This window comes from Myxocyprinus asiaticus, chromosome 31 (assembly GCF_019703515.2).
Source record: "Myxocyprinus asiaticus isolate MX2 ecotype Aquarium Trade chromosome 31, UBuf_Myxa_2, whole genome shotgun sequence".
Taxonomy (NCBI): Eukaryota; Metazoa; Chordata; class Actinopteri; order Cypriniformes; family Catostomidae; genus Myxocyprinus; species Myxocyprinus asiaticus.
This window is the reverse complement of record NC_059374.1, coordinates 18,204,595-18,226,500: the sequence shown is the minus strand read 5'-3', so window position 1 is coordinate 18,226,500 and position 21,906 is coordinate 18,204,595. Positions and strand designations below refer to the sequence as shown.

The 21,906-nt window shown below is 36.1% G+C and overlaps 1 protein-coding gene across 1 annotated transcript; it reads right to left on the bottom strand.

The window, feature by feature from the left end:
• Positions 1-142: 142 nt before the first annotated feature.
• LOC127422373 (transcriptional adapter 2-alpha-like) lies at positions 143-21,589 on the bottom strand. Its single transcript, XM_051665848.1, has 15 exons — positions 21,328-21,589; positions 17,379-17,485; positions 17,227-17,286; positions 16,801-16,892; positions 14,729-14,892; positions 13,888-13,976; positions 13,678-13,750; positions 12,507-12,570; positions 7,982-8,025; positions 3,632-3,742; positions 3,247-3,318; positions 2,229-2,361; positions 1,171-1,214; positions 731-804; positions 143-624 (listed from the first exon to the last, which is right to left on the bottom strand). Exons 1-15 carry the CDS (start codon positions 21,350-21,352, stop codon positions 439-441), a joined length of 1,338 nt encoding a protein of 445 aa, XP_051521808.1. The 5' UTR covers positions 21,353-21,589; the 3' UTR covers positions 143-438.
• Between the last annotated feature and the right edge of the window lie 317 nt (positions 21,590-21,906).

Genomic DNA, 21,906 nt, shown 5'->3' with positions numbered 1-21,906 from the left:
CGAAAGCAGCAGACAAGACAATTGTTGTTACACAGCAAAATGTATTAAGTGTTAGGAGTTTCAAAATATTTTGCCATGCACTGTAGACAACAATTCCAGAGTTTAAAAATTAATCTTTGAATTAATAAACACATAGGCAAAAAAAAGGAAATTAAATCACTGTTTTAATGTTACAGTGCCAAGGAGTCAGATTATCCTTGGCACAAACAGCAGCAGTCTAAGATCACAACAAAAAACACAATAGTACTGAACACAAACCATAAAGAAGCACCCAGTTTTTTAATAACAAACAGGTGCAGTTCAACATAGAATTAATTACATGGAACACATTACATATAACCAGTACACTTAAAATCTATTTGTTGCTCATTCTGAACATGAATGATCTACAATGAGCCTGTTTCTTCATCAGATGTCCTTGGAGCAGTTTAATAAAAGCTAAGCCTTATTGATGTAGCCCTCTTTGATAAGGAAATCGTAGATTTTGCGTGTCTTGTTGACATCTATCTTAATGAGCGATCGGGCCTGTGCCAGTCGCAGACCCCCCTGCCGTCGGCACTCGTTCAGCAGGGCTTGTTTGTACTCCAGATACGCCCCAGGCACCAGACGAACCACCTGACATAACTGAGGGAAATTATGAGAGAGTCATTTATGATCCATTATATTATATCAAAGAGGCAGATGTCTGCAAAATGAGCTCGCGCTGGTAGTAAAGTCATGTTTGCCAAACCTCTTTCTCTTTCTCGTTGAGTTTCTCTGTGCCGGGAAGCCCTGTTAGGTTAAGAGGAGGTGCACTTCTTCTGCCTGTGGATTAAAAGATCAAAACAGTACTGTAATTATTTTATTTAATAATTTTGTTAGTGGTGCAGAAATGACACACTTCATCTTTAACAAGGTATGTCTATAAAAAGCCCAAGATTGTGATTAGCTGTGTACATAGTTATATGCTTTCAAAGTTATAGCTGGCAGGAGTAGTAGATATGAGTGAAGACATTATGTGTGGCTTCCTTTTTTTTGTGTGTATTTACAGCAGTGCATCTCAGAAACCAGATTGAGTTTTTGAGCCTGTGGCTACACGGCTAAAAAGGACATAACAGAGAAGGATAAAGAGGGCTTAGAAGAGGAAAGGAGACAGAATGTGAAAAATAGTGGAAATAAGCAGCATTGTACCTGAGGTAATTATGGTGGTGACCACAGGGGTTATTCCAGCATCGCTGAAAGAGAGGTACACAGACAGTCTTCAACAAAACATTACCTAACCAGTGCTTTCAAAATGTCTAGAAAAAGACTGGCTAGGGCTTTCGGGGTTCTCAGCACACAAAAGAGAGACTCTAAATCTTCAGTCACTTAAGTTTGTCTACTTTTTGCTGAATTACTACACTAAATTTTTTTAAGCTGGCACACAGCTGCAAAAACACAATCGGACAGCACAAACCTCCACAAGCTGTCTGAATGAGAATACACTGAGGGCCAATGGACAGAAAGAGAGCTCAGACTAAATCACACATATGACCAAAAAAAATAAAATAAATAGTAGATGAAGCATAACTGGATTTACATTTCTTGAGGGAAATACCAGTGCTTGCAAGACATCAAAAGAATAGTTGATTATGTAAAATGATTATGACTGAACCGAAAATACACATACAGGGAGAGACAGAGAGAGAGGGCGTTTGATTATCAAACTCTCTCTCTCTCTCTCTACCTTTACGTATATTTTGGTTCAGATTGGTCTTTTGTATCTTACATCTATTTATCAATTTAATTGGCTAATTATAAATAGACAAAAAAATGTAAGATACCAAAGACAAATAAAAATTAATTATGCAAATATTGGAATGGAATAGATGCTTGTACATGCATCATTGCTTTTAGTTATGGTGCGATCACATCATGTCAGAATTACAGCAATTACAAGTTACTAAACAAGTAATACAAACCGTTCACGTCTGTTGAACTCATAATTATAACTTGGAAATACTGCATTTTATGAAAGCTCTGCCTTCTCCCACTTGACTGTTGTGACAACATATAAAAACAACCAAAATGACAGTCTCTATATTTCTGCATATTTAGCAAGAGATTATAAAGGCTGAAATTATTCACAAAAACTTGAATACACTCCTATGGTAAGTGGTGGAAGCTGAATTAATTGTACTGTACAATGAGTGAGATGTATAAAGTGTGCAAAAGTTAAGGAGTGAAGAAGAGGATGATGAAGGGCTTACATGGCAGCCTGTTTGTGTAGCCACTGTTGACATGTGCGGGAGTCGTGAATGTACTGCAGGACGTCACACAACATGTTCCTCTTCCTGCGCTCATCCTCTCGCATCCGCTTCACACGCTCGTAAACCTTAGCACCTGAAATCCAGAGGCGACATGTTTCAGATCAGCTCTGATCAAAGCAATAAAACTCTCTAAATGTGACACTTTATTATTACAATAAAAAAACAAGTTGAATGTAGTTAGTGGGCTTCATATTCAGATGGATCTCTCAGTTGTATAGTGAAATACTCTGTAGGACTTTTCATTATGCACATAAATTTTAACCCCAGGTTAAAGCCACTTTTAACCCTGGGTTAGCATAATTTTTAACCACAGGTTAAGGCCACTTTTAACCCTGGGACAACATAATTTTAATCCATACATTAAGACCATATTTAAACCCGGGTTAAGGAACATTAGCATAGCTTTTAATCTTGGTTTATAAAACTGCTCTACAGTAGGCAGCTTTGTATGGTTTTATAGTGAAATACTCTGCAGTTAGCATCATTTTTAACCCTGGGTTAGCATCATTTGTAACAGCAGGCCAATTTTAACCCTGGTTTAACATAAATTTTAAACCTGGGTTAACATTTTTAACCCCAAGTTAAGGAAAGTTTTTTAAAAGAGCGCTGGCACTGCTTTTAACCCTTGGTTATAGAACTCTGCTCACAGCAGGCACCGCTTTTGTGATGTCAAAGGTAAGTTTCGATTTTTTAGAATGTTACAGTCAGCTGCTTAGCAAAAGATTACAAGCTCAGGGTAAAGTATGAACAGTGTGAAGCATGGAACAAGATAACCAAAGATTACATTAACCCAGGGTTTAGAATGACCATAGGTAAAGATTTTCAATTGTAAAAACCCATGTATGAACCTGATAATCATATTTTGCTGACTGTGATTCTTTTTATCTAACCTCCTTTTTATTCAGGTTAGTTCCCATAATGTGTCAGTGAGGGAAGGTGCATCTCTAGCTGGTCTTACCGCAGAAGGACTGAATTCCCTCACTCCTGTACTCCTGCAGTCTGCGGATCTCTCTTCTCAGCTCAAACTCCACTGTAAACGAGAGACATAAAGAAAGAGAGAGTGAGAGAGAAAGAGCAGATGAGCTGTGAACTTTTCACCCATGCTTATTCAAACTACTGGGGCAGATAGACAGAACTCAGACACAGCACTAGTCAATGACATGGGGGGCTTGTTCATCTAACCCAATCTGTGTTCCAACACTCATTAACCAACAGAATACAGGGCCAGACTGATCTCGAGTCAGCTGAGAAAGAAAATTTAGACCTAGTCTGGAGATTAACCTATGAAAGGTAAGATAGACCAAAATCATAATATCTTGGTAAATGGAGTGTTAAATACTCACATGCATGGCTTTCGATGAACTTGTCGTGCTCGATGGGTCCCACCACCCTGGCAAAGCGTCTCATGACATCATAAAGGTCCTGTACCTCCTTAGGATAATGCCTTTCCAGCACTGTGAAAAAGATGCACACAATTAATTTTATGAACAAATAAAGAAAACATTAGAGCTTGGTTTCAAAACCTACTAAGCTGTCTACATAAGCAACACTGAAATGAAACCACAATTGACTGATTTGAAACACTCTACACTGGCAACAACTCTGCGCACCACTGTTATGCTCATGAGAAACTTGACAATTGATTCCAATAGAGTTTGATGTTAGTATGTTGCTTAGCTAACGATGGGAGACACTAATAAGCATTAAATATACAGAGTACACACAAATACTGATTAAAACAGCCAACTGTTACATTGAACTATTGTTACTGATACTTTTCAGCATGAAACAGATGTTGACATTTCTAACTAGTTTTTCATTTAATGTTAAATCTTACATTAGCATGTTGCTAAGCTATTAATGTGACAATGTATTAAGCTTAAAAATACATAATTCAGGCAAATATTTGGTAAAATAGTCAACTTTTATTTAGACTGAATGGTTTTTAATCAATACTTCCCAGGACTGAATGTAATAGAAGTATATTTACAGTATAGTCAACACATAATACATAATTTATTTTATTCAGTAAGCTCGACAGAATGCATTCTGAGATAGTCTTAAATACAAAGGATACACAATGCTACATTTAGATTTTGGCTAATGCAAGGTATATTGGAAAAGCCCTTTAGGAGCATGTTAGGAGATGCTAGGAGCATGCCGATGATGCCTTAAAATGCTGTCTAGGTAGGCAGCTCACTATGATTTGGAACAGCGCTTACATGCCACTAATGTCTATTTACAAAACATCAAAAAAGCAAGCTTTGATTGGCTGTTTTAAAAAGTAAAAGCCAAACAGCAATCTATGGAGAGTCAAGCTGGCTCAGTAAAAGCCTCCCTGATGGTTTCTTGAAGGGTTCAATGAGCAGCACTATCAGCCATTAGCTCTGCCGTTACTGAGCAAGAGATATAGAAGCAAAAAGCTGCTATGTGGGAGAGCGTGAGGTGTGATATTTGCCTCTGCTAGTTTTCCATGATGTTACAGAGAAACACACACACACAAACACACACGTAAACCATATATACCAAAACACACATATAGACACATACAAAATACCACACACAGAAGCGATGCAACTGTTTAGTGAATTCGCCCCTTAAACATTTGCAAATATTTTTCTTACTGGACCGTTTTTTTTTTTTTTTTTAGCTAAACCCATCATGTGGACGTTACATTTTTATTAAATTTTTCCTGTTGTGAGTCAAAACCCAACATACTTGGGTCTCCAATATGGTAAATCAAAAGGACCTACCCGATACAATCTACAAGCCCCAAAATGTGACTGAAAAGCTCCCCAAACCAGTGGCTTCTAAACAACTTTAGGAAAAGCAAGCAGACATGGCAACACACGTCACTCGAGCTCCATTGAACTGAAATCTCTATGACCTGCCCACAGCAGTGGCTAATGGGATGTAAGACAGGCTGCTGTGTGCACAGACAGGTCACGCTGTCTTGCTCTCTTGAATTGGGGATAAACCAACACCACTGTGAGCCATCAGGTCTTGGCCACTGCTTCCATTATCACTAACCACACACACTCCTGCAGTCTCCATGGCAACAAGTCTGCCGTTCCACTGTTCCTATCAGCTCTGTTTTGTCTTGAGAGTGCAAGAAGATGAGGAGTGTCACTGGGAGCCGTTTATTTAAGCAAATATTACTTAAGGGAATGGCTCAGCCAATAAGAAAAATTCTGTCATCATTTGCTCACCCTAATGTGTTCCAAATCCATATCACATTCTTTCTTCTTCGGAACTCAAAAGCTGTTAGGCAGAATTTCAGCCTCAATCTTTTTTCCACACATAAATACCTAACATCTCCTTTTGTGCTCAACAGAAGAAAGTCATACAGGTTCGTCACAACAAGAGTGAGTAAATAAATACAGAATTTTCATTTTGGGGGGAACTGTACCTTTAAAGCCCTCCTCACACATAAACACTCATTATGACTCGGGAGAACATGCAAAAAAATTGGATAAGTGTATTCTTATCGAAACTGACTGCCGACAGAAATGTCCAAGGGGATATAGTCAGGGACGAGTTTCTGTTTACCGAGAGAAGCCAAAGGTCACAGAACAATAAAGGCTCATAAAAATGCAATCTCCTTTGTCATTAGAGTCGAAATGTTCATTTCACTGCAAACTATTCATAGGGGAGCAATCACAGTCACTAAAAACTACGCTAGAATCGGTGGGTGTTAGTCTGAGATTGCTGTTTTCTGTACACTCATTGAAAACATTTCGCACAGATGACTTCTGTTATTGGAGGTCAGGGAGCTTCATTTGTGACAATGACTTCTAGTCTGTGTGTAGGGAGACTAACCTGTAAATACCTGTATGGGGAATATTACCAGATCGCTCATTTCCACATATGAGAGATTGGTTTGTGTGGAGAGTTTATGTTAATGTGATGCTTATTTTGCAATTACGGGTATATACAGTAGTGGCCAAAAATATTGGCACCCTTGGTAAATATGAGCAAAGAAGTCTGTGAAAAAAAATCTGCATTGTTTATCCTTTTGATCTTTCATTCAAAAAAATTCACAAAAATCTTACGTTTAATTGAAGTAAAACAATTGAAAGAGGGGAAATCTCTCATTATTAAAAAAATATATTTTTTTAAAAATTGGCCACAATTACTGGCACCCCTAGAAATTCTTATGAGTAAAATATATCTGAAGTATATTCCCATTCATATTTTACATTTTTTAGTGCACCTGGGTGACGAGGAACATGAAATTGTTCAGCCATGACTTCCTGTTTTACAGGAGTATAAATATGAGGTAACACACAGGCCAAATTCCCTTAATCATCAGTCACAGTGGGTTAGACTAAAGAATATAGTTCTGATGCGCGGCAAAAGGTTGTTGAGCTCTTGGCTATAAGAAGTGGTGGTGGTGTAGTGGACTAAAGCACTGAACTGGTAAGCAGAAGGTTGGTGGTTCGATCCCCACAGCTACCACCATTGTGTCCTTGAGCAAGGCACTTAACTCCAGGTTGCTCCAGGGGGATTGTCCCTGTAATAAGGGCACTGCAAGTCGCTTTGGATAAAAGCGTCTGCCAAATGCATAAATGTAAATGTAAGAAAATAGCCATAGCATTGAAAATGCCCATTTCCACCATCAGGGCAATAATTAACAAGTTCTAATTAACTGGAGATCTTAAGATTCGGCCTGGAAAAGGACGTGTGTCTATACTGTCTCCACATACAGTGAGGAGGATGGTTCAAGTGGTTCAAGGATCACAGCTGGAGGATTGCAGAAATTAGTTGGGTCTTGGGGGTCAGAAAGTCTAAAAAAAAATAAATAAATAAATAAAAAATCAGACATCACCTATATCACCACAAGTTATTTGGGAGGGTTTCAAGAAAAAAAGCCTCTGCTCTCATCCATCAACAAAATCAAGCATCTTCAGTTTGCCAGACACTACTGGAACTTCAAATATGATCAGATGAAAAAAAAAGAGCTTTTTGGCAGCAAACACCAGAGATGGGTTTAGCGCCCACAGAGATGAAGTACCACCCAGTGCCCATGGTTAAATGTGGTGCTGGATCTTTAATGTTGTGGGACTGTTTTTCTGCCAGAGGTCCTGGACATCTTGTTCGGATACATGGCATTATGAACTCACTGACCACAAAATCAAGGTTCTGCCATGGCGATCCCAGTCCACTGACCTGAACCTAAGAGGAGAGTCCACAAACATAGACCTCTGAATCTGAAGGACCTGTAGAGATTCTCTATGGACGAATGGTCTCAGATCCCTTGCCAGGTGTTCTCCAACCTCATTAGGCATTATACGAGAAGACTCGTATAGGTTGCAAAAAGTATTGAATAAAAGGGTGCCAATAATTGTGGCCAATGCGTTTTGGAGAAAAATATTTATTTAATAATGAGATATTTCCCCTGTTTCAACTGTTTTACTTCAATTAAAGGTTAGATTCTTGTGATTTTTTTTAATGAAAGATCAAAAGGCTAAACAATGCAGATTTTTTTTCACAGCCTTCTTTGCGCATATTTACCAAGGGTGCCAATATTTTTGGCCACTACTGTATGTATGTATGTATATATATATATATATATATATATATATATATATATATATATATATATATATATATGAGTATATTATCCTGATTTGTTCTTAGAATTAAAATGCAACACCATGAATAATAATAATTGAAAAAAAAAAAATTCTTACCATGAAACTTGCGTAGGTTGATGAGCCCATGGTCTCGAATGATCCTTAAAGACAATTTAATGTGAGAAGCAAATGTTAAGCTACCAATAAGCCAATAATAAAACTAGCAAATCATTCAAAATTGTGATTGGTAACAAGACAAGCATGAAGCATAGGTTTGAAATCATTGGAAACAAAGCTGGAATCAAAGCTGCTTCCTATCATGCCTAAAAACACCTCTGAACTGTAGTAAAATCACTGCAACACATAGTCTCTCATGGCTTATAGAGCACAACAGTGCCCACCTACATTTTCAACCATGTGGGTTCCGGAAGTATTTTTTCCCATTGATTTTTTCATAGGCTTTTCATAAAATCCACCATAAAAGAGTTTTAACCAAAGCAACGAGCGCCGAGGTGAATCACAACATTACATTTTTGTTTTGAGGCAAAAAAGTATTTGAAAATCAGACAAAAAGACAAAGGTACAAGACTGTGTAATAACCGTCTTTCATGAGGGTACTAACTTCAATCCCATGAAGCATTGCGCATGACGTAATTAAATAAAAAACGATATGAATAAAACTATTGATTTTAGGTTGAGAATATAGGTATAGAAACAAAATATTTTACGTTTATTGCAAAACATTCCGATATGTACAAATATTAAATAGTTTAAAGCTGCACTATGTAAGTTTTTTTGGTTACAATTAACAAAAGTTAATTATTGAGTGAGTACATAAAAAATCCATGTTCAAAAACATGTCCTTGTCTTACCCTGATTCACTAGAGTAAGCCTACAATAATGATTTTTATTTTGAGGGAATTTAAGCTGTTGGGTCGGATTTGGTGCGAAATCGCAGGCGTACGTCATTCATTCTTGCGTGTTTACGTCATATCCGTAAGCTGAGAAAGAAGGTCCGGCTGTGTCGCGAGAACCGTGTGCCACAGCTGTTCAAACCAGTCGCGGTTTCAGGAGTCAGGACAGCAGGAGTGAAATCACTCTCCTATTTGATTTAACTGTTTTTTACTGTTTGGCGAAGTTATTTACCTGCTATACTGCTTGGACAGGTTTTCTGGTGTTGAAACTTATTGTTTGTCATGCTTTAATGAATCGGATATTACTCATGTGTACCGATCGCAATGTGTTTGTAAATCTGTGTACGGACACTTGCCGTTTTATCCTTTTAGCAGACAGCCCATTTAAACAGATCTAAAAAGCCACTATAGGTACAAGGTGGTTCCCCATGAATTTATGCTCATCTCAAGCTGTCTATAATGTACCGATATCATAGCACAGTAATGTTTATTAATATGTTTAGCGTGTAACCCTCTCTCTGTTGTAACTTACCTTTTAAATAAACAATAAAAAATGTATTATTGTAATTGTTATATTGCAAATTTCTGCATATATTATTCATGGTCAATAAAGTATTTCATCATTATTAAATCCTTGTTTTGCTTTTTTACATTACAGTCTTTTATTGTTTGCAGTGCATTAACCTTCTATTGCAGTATGACAGTTTACTTGCATTGTCCACTAAGGCTGTTAATTGTAATATAAAAATAGAGTGTCTTTAATTGGACTCATATCAGCCATTTCAAGAGTTTCCCCTCTTAATATGATATGTGTAGTACAATACAAACATTGATGTGTATTGTGTAGTGGATAAAACACTTCAATAATCATATTACATATAATTAAGAGAGTTGTTTATCTTCCTCAAAATAAGTAATTTTTATTTTTTTTATTCCCTCAAAGTAAGTAATATATCGGTTATAAATCTTTAAGTGAATAACATATCAACATGAAAATAGCTCGTCATGACTCCGCTCTGTAGGTAATCTCTCAAGTCCTTGCTCAAACCATGAGATTTATCCGCCAGAAGAGCAGTGCCTAATCACAACTCACGTAAAATGTTCCTCCGCAAGTAACTTGCAGTTTTATGCTTCAACCGCTATAGGGCCAAAAGTTACATAGTGTAGCTTTAAGGTTGAAGGGAGACCAATTCGACTGTGTAATTCACAGTGTGTCATGGGAGTAGGAGATCGCTCCTGGGTTCCTTTCGCTGGCTTTTTATTTGTTGCTGTGGTTCTCCGATTGGTGGATCTGCTGAATCATGGGTAGTGTAGTTGTTCATAGATGCAGCAGAGAATAGCGTGAAGCCTCCACATGTGCTACATCTCCGCGGTAACGCGCTCAACAAGCCATGTTATAAGATGCGCAGACTGACGGTCTCAGAGGCGGAGGCAACTGAGATTCGTCCTCCGCCACCCGGATTGAGGAGAGTCACTATGCCACCACGAGGACTTAGAGCACACTGGGAATTGGGCATTCCAAATTGGGGAGAAAATAAAAAAAATTATATATAATAAACATCATGTTTGATAGCGGAATTCTTGGTGAACAACTGTACCATTTTGGCAACGATTTGGCACTTAGCCCTTTAACTGTACATGCACAGCAATACACTAACAACTATCAAAAATCAGCTAATTTAAATAAACCGACAACGTAAGAAACCTGTGATTAGATGAGACTTGAAAACTCTTGCATGTGTTGATTTCTTTCTTAAACCATTTATGGTGGTTAAAGACATTTGCATGACCTTACACGTTGTCGAATTATTTTCAAAATATTAATAACTACAGTCTTGACAAATAATTAGAAGCTGTACTTTACAATGCATATAGGCATTATGACCAAAACTTAACAAGTGCTTTGGAATTTGCAGACACTGTACATACCATAATATTGCAATCAATAAAAACATCAAACTCATCAAATAGCAATGTGTCATATGTTGTTGGAAAGAGCAAAAATTATCATACCATTACTCAAGTAAGTGATTATCTTTCGAACTAGCCCACACACAAGGAAATCGAATGCACAGATTATTAGATAAATGACACAAAGCACAATGTGCACATGGCATCTGGCTATCTGGAAACTTGCAATCTGTCTGAAGACACTTTAGCTTTCCTGGACCAGATGACGTCATCAGAAATTATGTAGAATCATGGAATGCTAAACCAATCGGATTGTGTTCAGACCGGTGCAAAAATCATCCATATTTGGGCAGAGAGACATGTGATTGGTGACTGTTACATATGGCCACCAGGAGATGGCGCCAAGTAAATGACAGACTCAATGATGCAGACTAACCGAGTCAAATGGCACTCATTCTGTGAAATCTCATTATTAAAGTCATATCTGCATTCTGTGCAAACCTTTAGTCGTTGTGTTTGCATGTGTAATTAGTTCTTATGTACAATTATAGTGTTTTATTTGTTTGGAGAGGCTTTGGGAGACATTTTTGGACACTAGGATACATTTATTTTTGTAATGCTATAACTTTTGATTGCTCTGTCGTATCAACACAAACTTTTTCTCAGTTACAGGTGACATGATTAGGAACAAAACAAAAGTCACCTTATTTACACCCAGATATATTTTATGTCAAATAAGAAAAATCAGATAAAAAGTAAATTTTTTTTTTTTTTTTTTATATCAGTTTCTGGAAGTCTCAGAATTTATCATAATCTATATCATTAAATTCTTTTGAAGTTTTCTTTACAATAATACAAATACTTGACCCTCTGTGTTTTTTGTTTTTTTTTGTTCTTGTTGAATGAAGCCTTTAATTTTGGGTATACCACTGAAACAGGAAATCTTTAAAAACTTTTTCCGAGCTTAAAGGGTTAAGCATAATCGTGTTAGATAGTGCATGTAAACGCACAGTGTCAGAAATTTAGCATTGCAGTATGACTGCTCCTACGACGGCCAGGTGAGATAAAACACCCATTCAATGTTGTCAATTGGGATGACTAGGACCGAAGTCTTGGCTACGATGTGTATCTTACAGTCTGACATAATGTCAAACAGCGTGTCATTGCTTTAAACTGAGATCTCACTGGGATCACATCATAAAGTCTGACAAGCAACAATCGTAGAGAACCGTAAAAAATCATACACCGTGCACCCGGCTTTATTTAACCACGCTTAGCTTTATGAGCTGAGGGCTATGTGTTATTAAAAGCATGGGTTCGGGGAGAATGAGGTCTCAGATGTTGTGTGAAGCAGCGTGTAAATGGCCTGTTCTGCTGCTCTGCAGGACAACTCAGAGTCAGACAGCAGCTGCAGCTCATTTACGCACACATACCACAAGCTCTTTACATGGCAGCCAGGCCTCATTAATGCGCATTAACACACAGATCCGTTACTGCTAGAGCTGTCTGTGTGTTTGTTTTTGAAAATCAGGCATGCTAATCTGTTGCTATGGATTAGGTTACATTGTAACACACTCACAAACGAACTCCAGCAAAGCATTCCAGCTTGTCTCATCTGCATGTGATAATTTGATTTCATTATTCAGTTGGCTTTTATGATAACAGTATGATATTTATTATATTTTGTTCAATGAGAATACAGATGCTCACATGGAAAAATAAATAATTTTGTCTACATGTACATGTTATTTAACAGATGAGTGTTGCCCCCTATTGGTTGTTCTATGGCAGTACAACATGTGTGATTTCCAACATACTTTTTCCTCCTCTGTCTCTCCTTCAGTCTTGAATGATAAATATCCACAACTGCAACCTTAAGTGCTGCATCAAATTACAAAACACACAGTTAACAAGGTTAACAAGAACTCTGCATACACGGTACAGTGATTTTATTCATTTGTGGAGAGCTTTGCAAAAATATTTTCAATTTCTCTCAATTGAATGAAATATCTCTGCAGCACTGAAAACTCCAAATTAACCAAATAAATCTAAATGAATTGCTTTATTTTAGAAAATAAAGAGTAAAATACTGAAATATGCTGTTTGCATAATTTTTCAATCCATACATATTTTATATTTCCCTAAAGTCCCCTTTTTCAGCAATGACAGCTTTAGATGTTTAGATGATTTTGACAGCTTTATCAAAATCAATTGGAGGGCCAAATAAAAGTGATTGGTGGGCAGGATGCTGGGTCCAGTTGACTAGCTCTATTTTAGGTTATTCAAAGGTTTGAATCGTGGACATTTTCACTTCACATTTTGCTTTGAATTTTGAATCTGACCTTAAAAAAATGCAATAAAATCTCTTTATCCATTCTTTCACTATTGTTTCTCACTTTCTTCTCTACTTCTCTGAGCAATTATGGAATCTTTGGAGGAATCACTCATGCTGTATTACTCATTTGTAAGTTGCTTTGGATGAAAGCGTCTGCTAAATGAATAAATGTACAATCTTTTTGCTCACACAGAGTTCTTGATATGGTTGATTGATAGATCTTTACTCTATTTTACTTTAACATTTTCGTAATGCTCGTTAGTCTTAATAAAGATTTTGATCTTGAATAACAATGTCCCAATAATAATTAACTGTTCTTTTCCTGAAAATGTGGTAGTTATACACATTCACAGACCAAAAGTAGTCATTTTTTTTCCAATCAGAGATTTTGTTTTTTTGTTATGTGTACAGTAAACGTACACTTTCAGAAACAAATTAACTATATTTTAACTGGCTTTTTTGTTAAGAAAATTTTCTACGATTTAACAACATCATATTAAATAACGTAATTCTGTGTCTTAATGTTTAGAAATTAAAAAATATAACAGAGAACCACATTTTGTGCAAGTAAAATTGTATTTTACTGGTTAAGGATCTAAATGCTTCTGCAAAGCACTGCAAGTTATTTCATATTTTGGCATTGTGGCACTTACCATGAAGAATATCTGAGTCATCATCAACAAAGTCAATATCTTTCAAATCCCATTCAGCATAATTATCAAACTCCTAATTATAAATAAAGAGAGAGAGACAATGAGCTGTATAAATAAACTGTGAAAAGTCATTACAAATTATTACATTACTTACCACATTATATAAAAGATTGCTTTCCTAAGACAACACAATGACAATAGGTAACTCACCTCCATGAAGTCTGCGCGAGCTGGCATGTAACCAGCCATATCTCTGGAGAGCTGGGAGTCAAACAACGGCCTTGGAGGGTCATCTGTGGCTGAAAGAAACCCAAGCCAACAACATTTAACCACTATTACCCAAAAAAGGTATTCATTAATATTCATTCAGTGTCACAGTTTGAATCTTGTAGACTGATCTTTTCTGTCTCAGAACCAAAATCAATCAGACGATCACATCTAGTAGCTGTGCAGTTTATCTGTCATGCGTGGGCGGATAAATCAGTGCCTGGAGGGTGTTGTTTAGCTTAAGACAAAAAGAAGCAGCCACATTGAACCTCCAACAGATTTCCTAAGCACAATATATGGTCTGGTTGTGGCTCATCTCTCACTGCCTGAAGATACACTTTATTCATGGAAGTTTTCAACCGTACAGAGTTCATTGGGTATACTAAAAAGTTCCATCATCATTTACTCATGTTGCTCCAAAAAGGACAAAAAAAGCACAGTGAAAGCACAATAAAAGTAGTCATTAAGACTTTTGCTCTATACTTCAAGTCTGCCCTCTGCCATAGCTCACAAATCGAATTCACTATTATGCACATTCAAATATGGTAGTCAAAATGTGGCAAATTCACTGAATAAAGAAAGTCATAATCTAATAATTTGTATCCCCCATTAATCTCCATTACCAGTTTTAAAAGATAGTATCAAAGACATTTTATTGATAGTCTTATACCATCTAATAAGAGTTGCAATTTGTTTAAGCCTTGTGTGTGTATACATTTAAAGTTGAATTTACATAACAGTAGCTTGTCATACAGCGGGTTTAATGTAACAGTTGTTCACTTACGCTTAAAGGGAATGGCTGTGTCTGCTGTTCGGGACAGATGCTCTTCCATCTGTCGGAGACTGAGCAGAGTGGAGGAGAAGAGAGGATTGTTGATGAAGTTCTTCATGTAGTGGCCTTCACATTCCTCTTTTGTCTTGGTGCGCATCTGATAAGCCACATCTTGCCTGAAAAAAAAATACCCAGAGCACAAGGACATTAGCCTGCAACACAGTGTTAATCTCATCAGTTAATGAGCAAAATGTTCATTGACGAATGGTTTTTTTAGTTTGTCAATGATAACGATGACAAGATGATAAACACACATCATGACGATAATTTAATGATTTTAATTAAAACATACTTTTGATGAAAATATGACGAGAAGAAAATAATACTGCAAGCTATGTGAGAAACATCTAGAGAAATATCTGTTTTAGAAGAAATATCTAGAAAGGATTGATTCATTTAACCTTCCTATTCTGATCAAGTAGGACCGCTTTACTATTTGTAGCCATTTTTGACCGGACACAGAACAGGTAACTTTTTATTTTATTTTATTTTAAGAAATGATAACATTTCTTCTTCCCTGAAGTAAAAACAGTAAAATTATGCACTTCTTTTGGGATTTTATGTTTTTTAGTCTTACTTGCATATACATTTCTTGATTCATTCATTTGCATATGCAAATTAGCTAATGTATGTAACTTCACATTAAAAGCCTAGTTGAAACATGAATACAATATTAGAATGTGTCCTGTATTGAGGGCAGATTGCTGACATCTGGTGTCAGATGGCTTTAGAGAAATATTATGTTATGACAATAATAGAAAGTAGATGGCTGCAGTGTTCCCTAGTGTTCCATTTACTGTGTAGTAATTCTAAATTTTATCACAAGTTATGCATTTAGATATATATTTAGATATTATCAAACTATTATTTGTCACAGTTTAGCATTTGTCTGTTTTGATGTGTCAGTTTTTTTTTAATAAAGTCACATAATGCTTACAGTCAAACCTGACCCGGTGTTACATAAAATAATTTTGTTACCAATAATTTATTTCAAATATCAAAATGTATTAACTCAAAGTAAATTAATAATAAGGTCAAGAAAATAAACAGAAACGAACAGCAATGGACTGTGAAAACTGCTCTGTGTTATAGTGTCACCAGTTCATGTGTGTATGTGTTTTGCACTCTGCATGTTGTATAGTCTAACCCCTTAAATTCTTTTTTTTTTTTTTTTTCTGCATTGTGGCTGATTTCTATATTGCATTTGACAAAAAAAAAACAAAAAAAAATTGCTCTGTTTTTTAGTCTTTCCCATTCATTTCTTATGGTCGGTCAATTTTGACCGTGAACAGCAATGGTGTCTCTCTTTTTCTTTTTTTTTTCTTTTTTTTTTATGACAACTTAGAATTATGAATCAAGTCCAATTTGTTTTGTGTGTGTGTTCAGATGGCAAATGGAGGAAAATTCACTAAGTCTTGTACCGCTCAGATAAACAAAACCATTTTTATTACATCGAAAATATGGATTTCGGTCAAAAATGACCAAACAGGAAAGGAAGGTTAATCCAATAATCCAGTACGTTGAGTATTTCTCTGCTTGAGCTGCATGAACACAGAGCTGAACCTTGTAAAAACGAACCGCTTAACAAACGGATTAATTACCTCACTCAAACACTGACAAAACCTGAATTGGCTAAAACACAGGAAATCAATAACATTCTCTAAAGCATAAAGAATTCAGAATATAGTTACTTATTTATACAGATGATCCTTCAGCATATCCATTTTATGCTATCACTTCTGGAACTCAGGTTTTCACAATTTAAATATGTTATTTTTGTTGACTAAAATTGAATACCATTTTAATCAGAGAAAAACTGAAAGAAATGAATATGACTAAATTTAAAGGAAATTTTCATCAAAGACTAAAACTATTTTGTAAAAATTAACACTGCATTCACACCAATAGGATTCATTTTAGGGTCAGATATTAATGTGAGATCTTCCACATGCAATCATACAGTCTCTGCAATATAAATGATACAACTGAGTTAAGAGATTATAAGGTACAGAAACTACACTGACCAGTTACCAAAACCACAGTCCATGACAGCTTCTAACAGAGCCATTTCCTCTTGAGCAGTCCAGCCAGGCTCTAAAACAGGAAAATCTGATGTCTAGAAAAGAGTAGATCAAAAGACGTGTCATTTCTGTCTCCAGGACTGTTTCCTACAAGCTACGTAGGAATTTATCATAAATGTATTTGATAAATAAATAAAAATGACACATTTTTTAAGATTTAATTAAACAGTTTTCAAATGTCTAATTTACTATGTTTTTATAACTAAACACATATTCTTAAAATAAATCTCAAATAATTAAATATAATTCATAATTCAAAATATTTCATCTACATATAAATCATAAATACAAATCTTACAATTTGTTTTTTAATATAAATCTTCTCATACCATTATTGAGTGATTATTTTAATCCAAAGTGCTCTCTTACCATGATTTCATACTTGTGGTCACTCTGGTGCTTTTTATACTCGTATCCTCTGGTAAAACACTGTTTTGATAAAAATCACATACAACATATTTAAAATAATGAATAACAGTTGATGTGCACAAAGTACTAGGACACTCCACCCAGTGACCCACCTGCAGACAGAGGAGGAAAGGTGAAGGTCCACATTCTGCACATTTAATGTAAGGCTCCACTAGATATGAAGAGCATCCACGACATGGAGGCTTATCAAAAGGATCACCTGTAAAGCCATAAACAGTAGTCACATGATGAAGTTACCCAGGCATCTCAACAGACCCCTTTCCTGTATCCAAAATTAACCACATTAACCAGTTCCAGCAAATACCATACTACAGTTATTAGTACCACATTAACTGAGGTAACTTGATCTTATCTACCACTGCTGTCAAAAAACAAAATTAAACTAAATAACAGAAAGATTCTTAAAGCTTCATACACTGTTTTAAACAAGCCTTGTGGGTCGATGACATGACGCTCATGTTTTTGTGCTGAATTATTAGGCTACATTTTTAAAAAATACATAGAAAATGCAATTCACACAAAACAATGACTTGAACACCTCTTCTGTGATGAACTTGTTTTCAGTTTCTGTGTTCAAAGTCATTTTGATATTTTTCCAAAAATGTCAAAAATTTAATGTGGTGCCTGGAGACAGTAAAACCTTTTTTTTTTTTTTTTTTTTTAAATATAACAGAAAAGATGAAGTACTTTCTATACTGAATATCTTAGTTTAAGCATGAACTTGAAAATATTAAGTAATTTCTACATTTGTACTAAATTCAAACAAGTAAAAATTAATGCTCTGGCTTATACATTTTATTTAGGATTGTTTGTTATCTTTACAATGTGTCATCGTGTATCAGTATTAAAGTAGAAAACCTTGCCAAATTTATTTGCTAATTTGAGTAAATTTCACTGGTAAATTAAATAAGATTTTTTTTTAACTTTTGATGCTGGTGTTCCCAGCATCCACAAATAATTAATGAGCTTGCATGGTTTCATTGTTTGCAAGTTTATTTACACCCTTTTTATTGTTAATTTTGTTATGTTAATAAATTCTTGTTTGTAAAGTCTGAACTTAATTTTCTATTCAAAGTTACATGTTCATGATAAAAAAAATAAAATAAATTGATTGTTACCGTCATCGTGTTTTATGCACCAAGTGTTCATGTCTGCATGCGCAGCTCTGTGTATTGTTTCTTTTGCCAGTAATGCAAGGTGATGATGTCTAATAGACTACTTAGCATGCAATAAACTTCCCTGTGGAAGGCACGTGAAATAAGGAAAGTTAAAAATGTGAAATGCTCATTTAAATTTGATTACGTTTAAGTACCATACACATCAGATTTGGGTGTCGCTGTTCTTTTCTGCATATCGCGGTCCGTTTGGTATAACGTGGCAGCCCGTTTCAGCTAATCGCAGCCCGTTCGGCCCCGTTTCGCGGCCAGCCCACCGGGAAAAGTCCCGGTTCTCCCTATAGACAGTTTGCCCCAGCACTGGACGAGCAGCTGATTTAAATAAAGGAAAGGCAGTGAGCTAGTATTTTCTTTTATATTATTTTAATATATGCATTCTATTTTATACTAAACAGTTATTATTAATGTACATTATTCCATGTGTATTTATATCACTGTACCTTGTGTTATATTATCCAGGCATTAAAAAAAAAAAAAAAGAGTTGGGTTCTGGAGTCCGTTTGGAAGATCCTCATAGATAAATACATGTGCAAATATAAATAGGACATATATTTATGCAACAGCGCTCTTTACTCATCTCACTCGCATAAAAAAACACAGATTATATATATTCCTCAAAATGCATCAACACCATGGAAAGAACATAATGAAACAGTTATGCCGATTTAGGTAAATAAATGCTTTAACAGCATTCAATATATTAATCTCGCAACAGCGGCGCCTACTGTACGGGGATGAAATAGTTTTTCATTTCATGTTTTTACGGTGTGAATAGACCCTCCGTCAGAGGTTAGTCTCGCAAAATCATCCTCATTCTGATTCTGAATTGTACAGAGAGGTTATCTGAGTTTCCCCTCTGTACAAAGATGAACCTTTGTCAGTTCGAACCAGTCTGGCCATTCTCTGTTGACGTCTCTCATCAACAAGGCATTTCCATCCACAGAACTGCCGCTCACTGGATGTTTTTTGGTTCTGGCACCATTCTGAGTAAATTCTAGAGACTGTTGTGTGTGAAAATCCCAGGAGATCAACAGTTACAGAAATACTCAAACCAGCCCGTCTGGCACCAACAATCATCCATGCAATTATCTAATCAGCCAATCGTATGAAAGCAGTGCAGTGCATAAAATCACGCAGATACAGGTCAGGAGCTGAATTGGGTGAGAAGAATATCATGTCAGAATGCTATTCTGAGATGCGGGTTGGCACTGTTTTGGCGACACGAGGAGGACCTACACAATATTAGACAGGTGGTTTTAATGTTGTGGCTGATCGGTGTATTATGTGTGTGTGTCATGGTCTGAGAGTCGTCCAGACGGGCGGTCATGTGCCTTTTACTGAGGAGTGGCTTCCGTCTGGCCACTCTACCATACAGGCCTGATTAGTGGAGTGCTGCAGAGATGGTTGTTCTTCTGGAAGGTTCTCCTCTCTCCACAGAGAAAAGCTGGAGCTCTGTCAGAATGACCATCGGGTTCTTGGTCACCTCCCTGACTAAGGCCCTTCTCCCCCGATCGCTCAGTTTGGCCGGGCGGGCAGCTCTATAAAGAGTCCTGCTGGTTCCAAACTTCTTCCATTTACGGATGATGGAGGCCACTGTGCTCACTGGGACCTTCAATGCTGCAGAAATGTTTCTGTACCCTTCCCCAGATCTGTGCCTCGATACAATCCTGTCTCGGAGGTCTACAGATAATTCCTTGGACTTCATGGCTTGGTATGTGCTCTGACATGCACTGTTAACTGTGGGACCTTATATAGACAGGTGTGTGCCTTTCCAAATCATGTCCAGTCAACTGAATTTACCACAGGTGGACTCCAATCAAGTTGTAGAAACATCTAAAGGGTGATTAGTGGAAACAGGATGCACCTGAGCTCAATTTTGAGTGTCATGGCAAAGGCTGTGAATACTTATGTACATGTGATTTTCTTTAAATTTTTAATTTTTAATACATTTGCAAAGATTTCAAACAAACTTCTTTCACGTTGTCATTATGGGGTACTGTTTGTAGAATTTTGAGGAAAATAATGAATTTAATCCATTTTGGAATAAAGCTGTAACATAACAAAATGTGCAAAAAGTGAAGCGCTGTGAATACTTTCCAGATGCACTGTAGATATATATATATATATATATATATATATATACACTGTATATACCTTGAAAAATTATTTTTTAATAAATAAGCTGTGTAAGCTCTCATGTATTCAAGATGCAGTGCAAGGAAAGTATTTTAATACCTTTAAGGCTACTTTTAGGTTCCACCACATGGCATTTTTAAAGTCATTAAATTATATATATATTTTTAAGAAAATATTATAAATGTTTTTTTTTTTTAAAAGTATGAAACCAAATTTGACATGCAGATTACATTTCTACAAACTTGACGTGTTTTAAAGTAGATTCTAAAAAAATATTTATCATTTTTATCACCTTGGACAACCTTATTTTGTCAGTGACACATATTAATTTATGAATCTTACAGATGTAACAATAACTGTAGTAACTATGGTATTTTAGCAGAAATTTCCCTTACAAAACTTCTCTGGTAGTACTATCAGCTGGCAACAGCATGGTAATTTGATATACTGTACACATACATTACCATTTACCATATTCCTGTACCACTATTTCACATGGTACTGAACAACTACCATATTTCTATATTATAATATTTAGATAGCACTTTGATATGTATGGTACTGAACTATACCATATTCTTATATCCTGGTATGTACATGGTACTTCAACGTATACATGGAAATGAAGGACTACCATATTCATTTGCCATTGCATTGGTACTTTCATGTTACATAAAGCACGTTATTTGGACATGAAGCTATTTTTGGTGATATTAGAAAATCTACTTACTTCCAAAAGATGCCAGGCGATCCATACTGCAAATTATGTTGTCTGAATAATGTTTGATCAGACTCTGAGAAGATTAAATATAAAATGTCCCTCTTGTTTGCAGTTGTTTTGAGCGCAGCTAAGATTTCTACAGATTGATTTTGATGAATAAAGCCCAAAAGAACCTCATATTTCTGTAGTAATAAATAAAAACAATGATCGTATGTAATATTCAGCACATTACTGCGCGTGTAAACACATTTCAGTGTTGTGGGTTTGTGGGTTTGTGCGGATGTGTTCATTGGACATCTCATGAGCAAGTGAAGTTGACCGCTTTTGCTACAGCGCCCCTCTGCGGCACCTTCGTGCTCAGTCAAACACAATTTAACACATCTTTCTGGATAGTCCCACAACGGTGTGGTGGACCTCATGTTGGTATCAAATTCAGTTGAGTTTCCAATGCAATGTAATCCTTTTTTATATTTGTCAATTAACTGATGCTTTTCCAGTTTTGTATGAGGGACAGAACTAAATTCAAGTTGTTATTAACTGGTAATCAAATACTTCAGAGAGCTGTTTACCGCTGCGACCGCATCATGT

Bases quoted from the DNA above. Each gene is read 5' to 3' on its own strand.
- LOC127422373 (XM_051665848.1), bottom strand. From the start codon at position 21,352: ATGGATCGCCTGGCATCTTTTGGAA. The intron at 2,362-3,246 runs GTAAGACCAGCT...TCTGGATTTCAG, and splicing joins GGGAATTCAGTCCTTCTGCG to GTGCTAAGGTTTACGAGCGT. The intron at 1,215-2,228 runs GTAAGCCCTTCA...CCTCTCTTTCAG, and splicing joins CTACACAAACAGGCTGCCAT to CGATGCTGGAATAACCCCTG.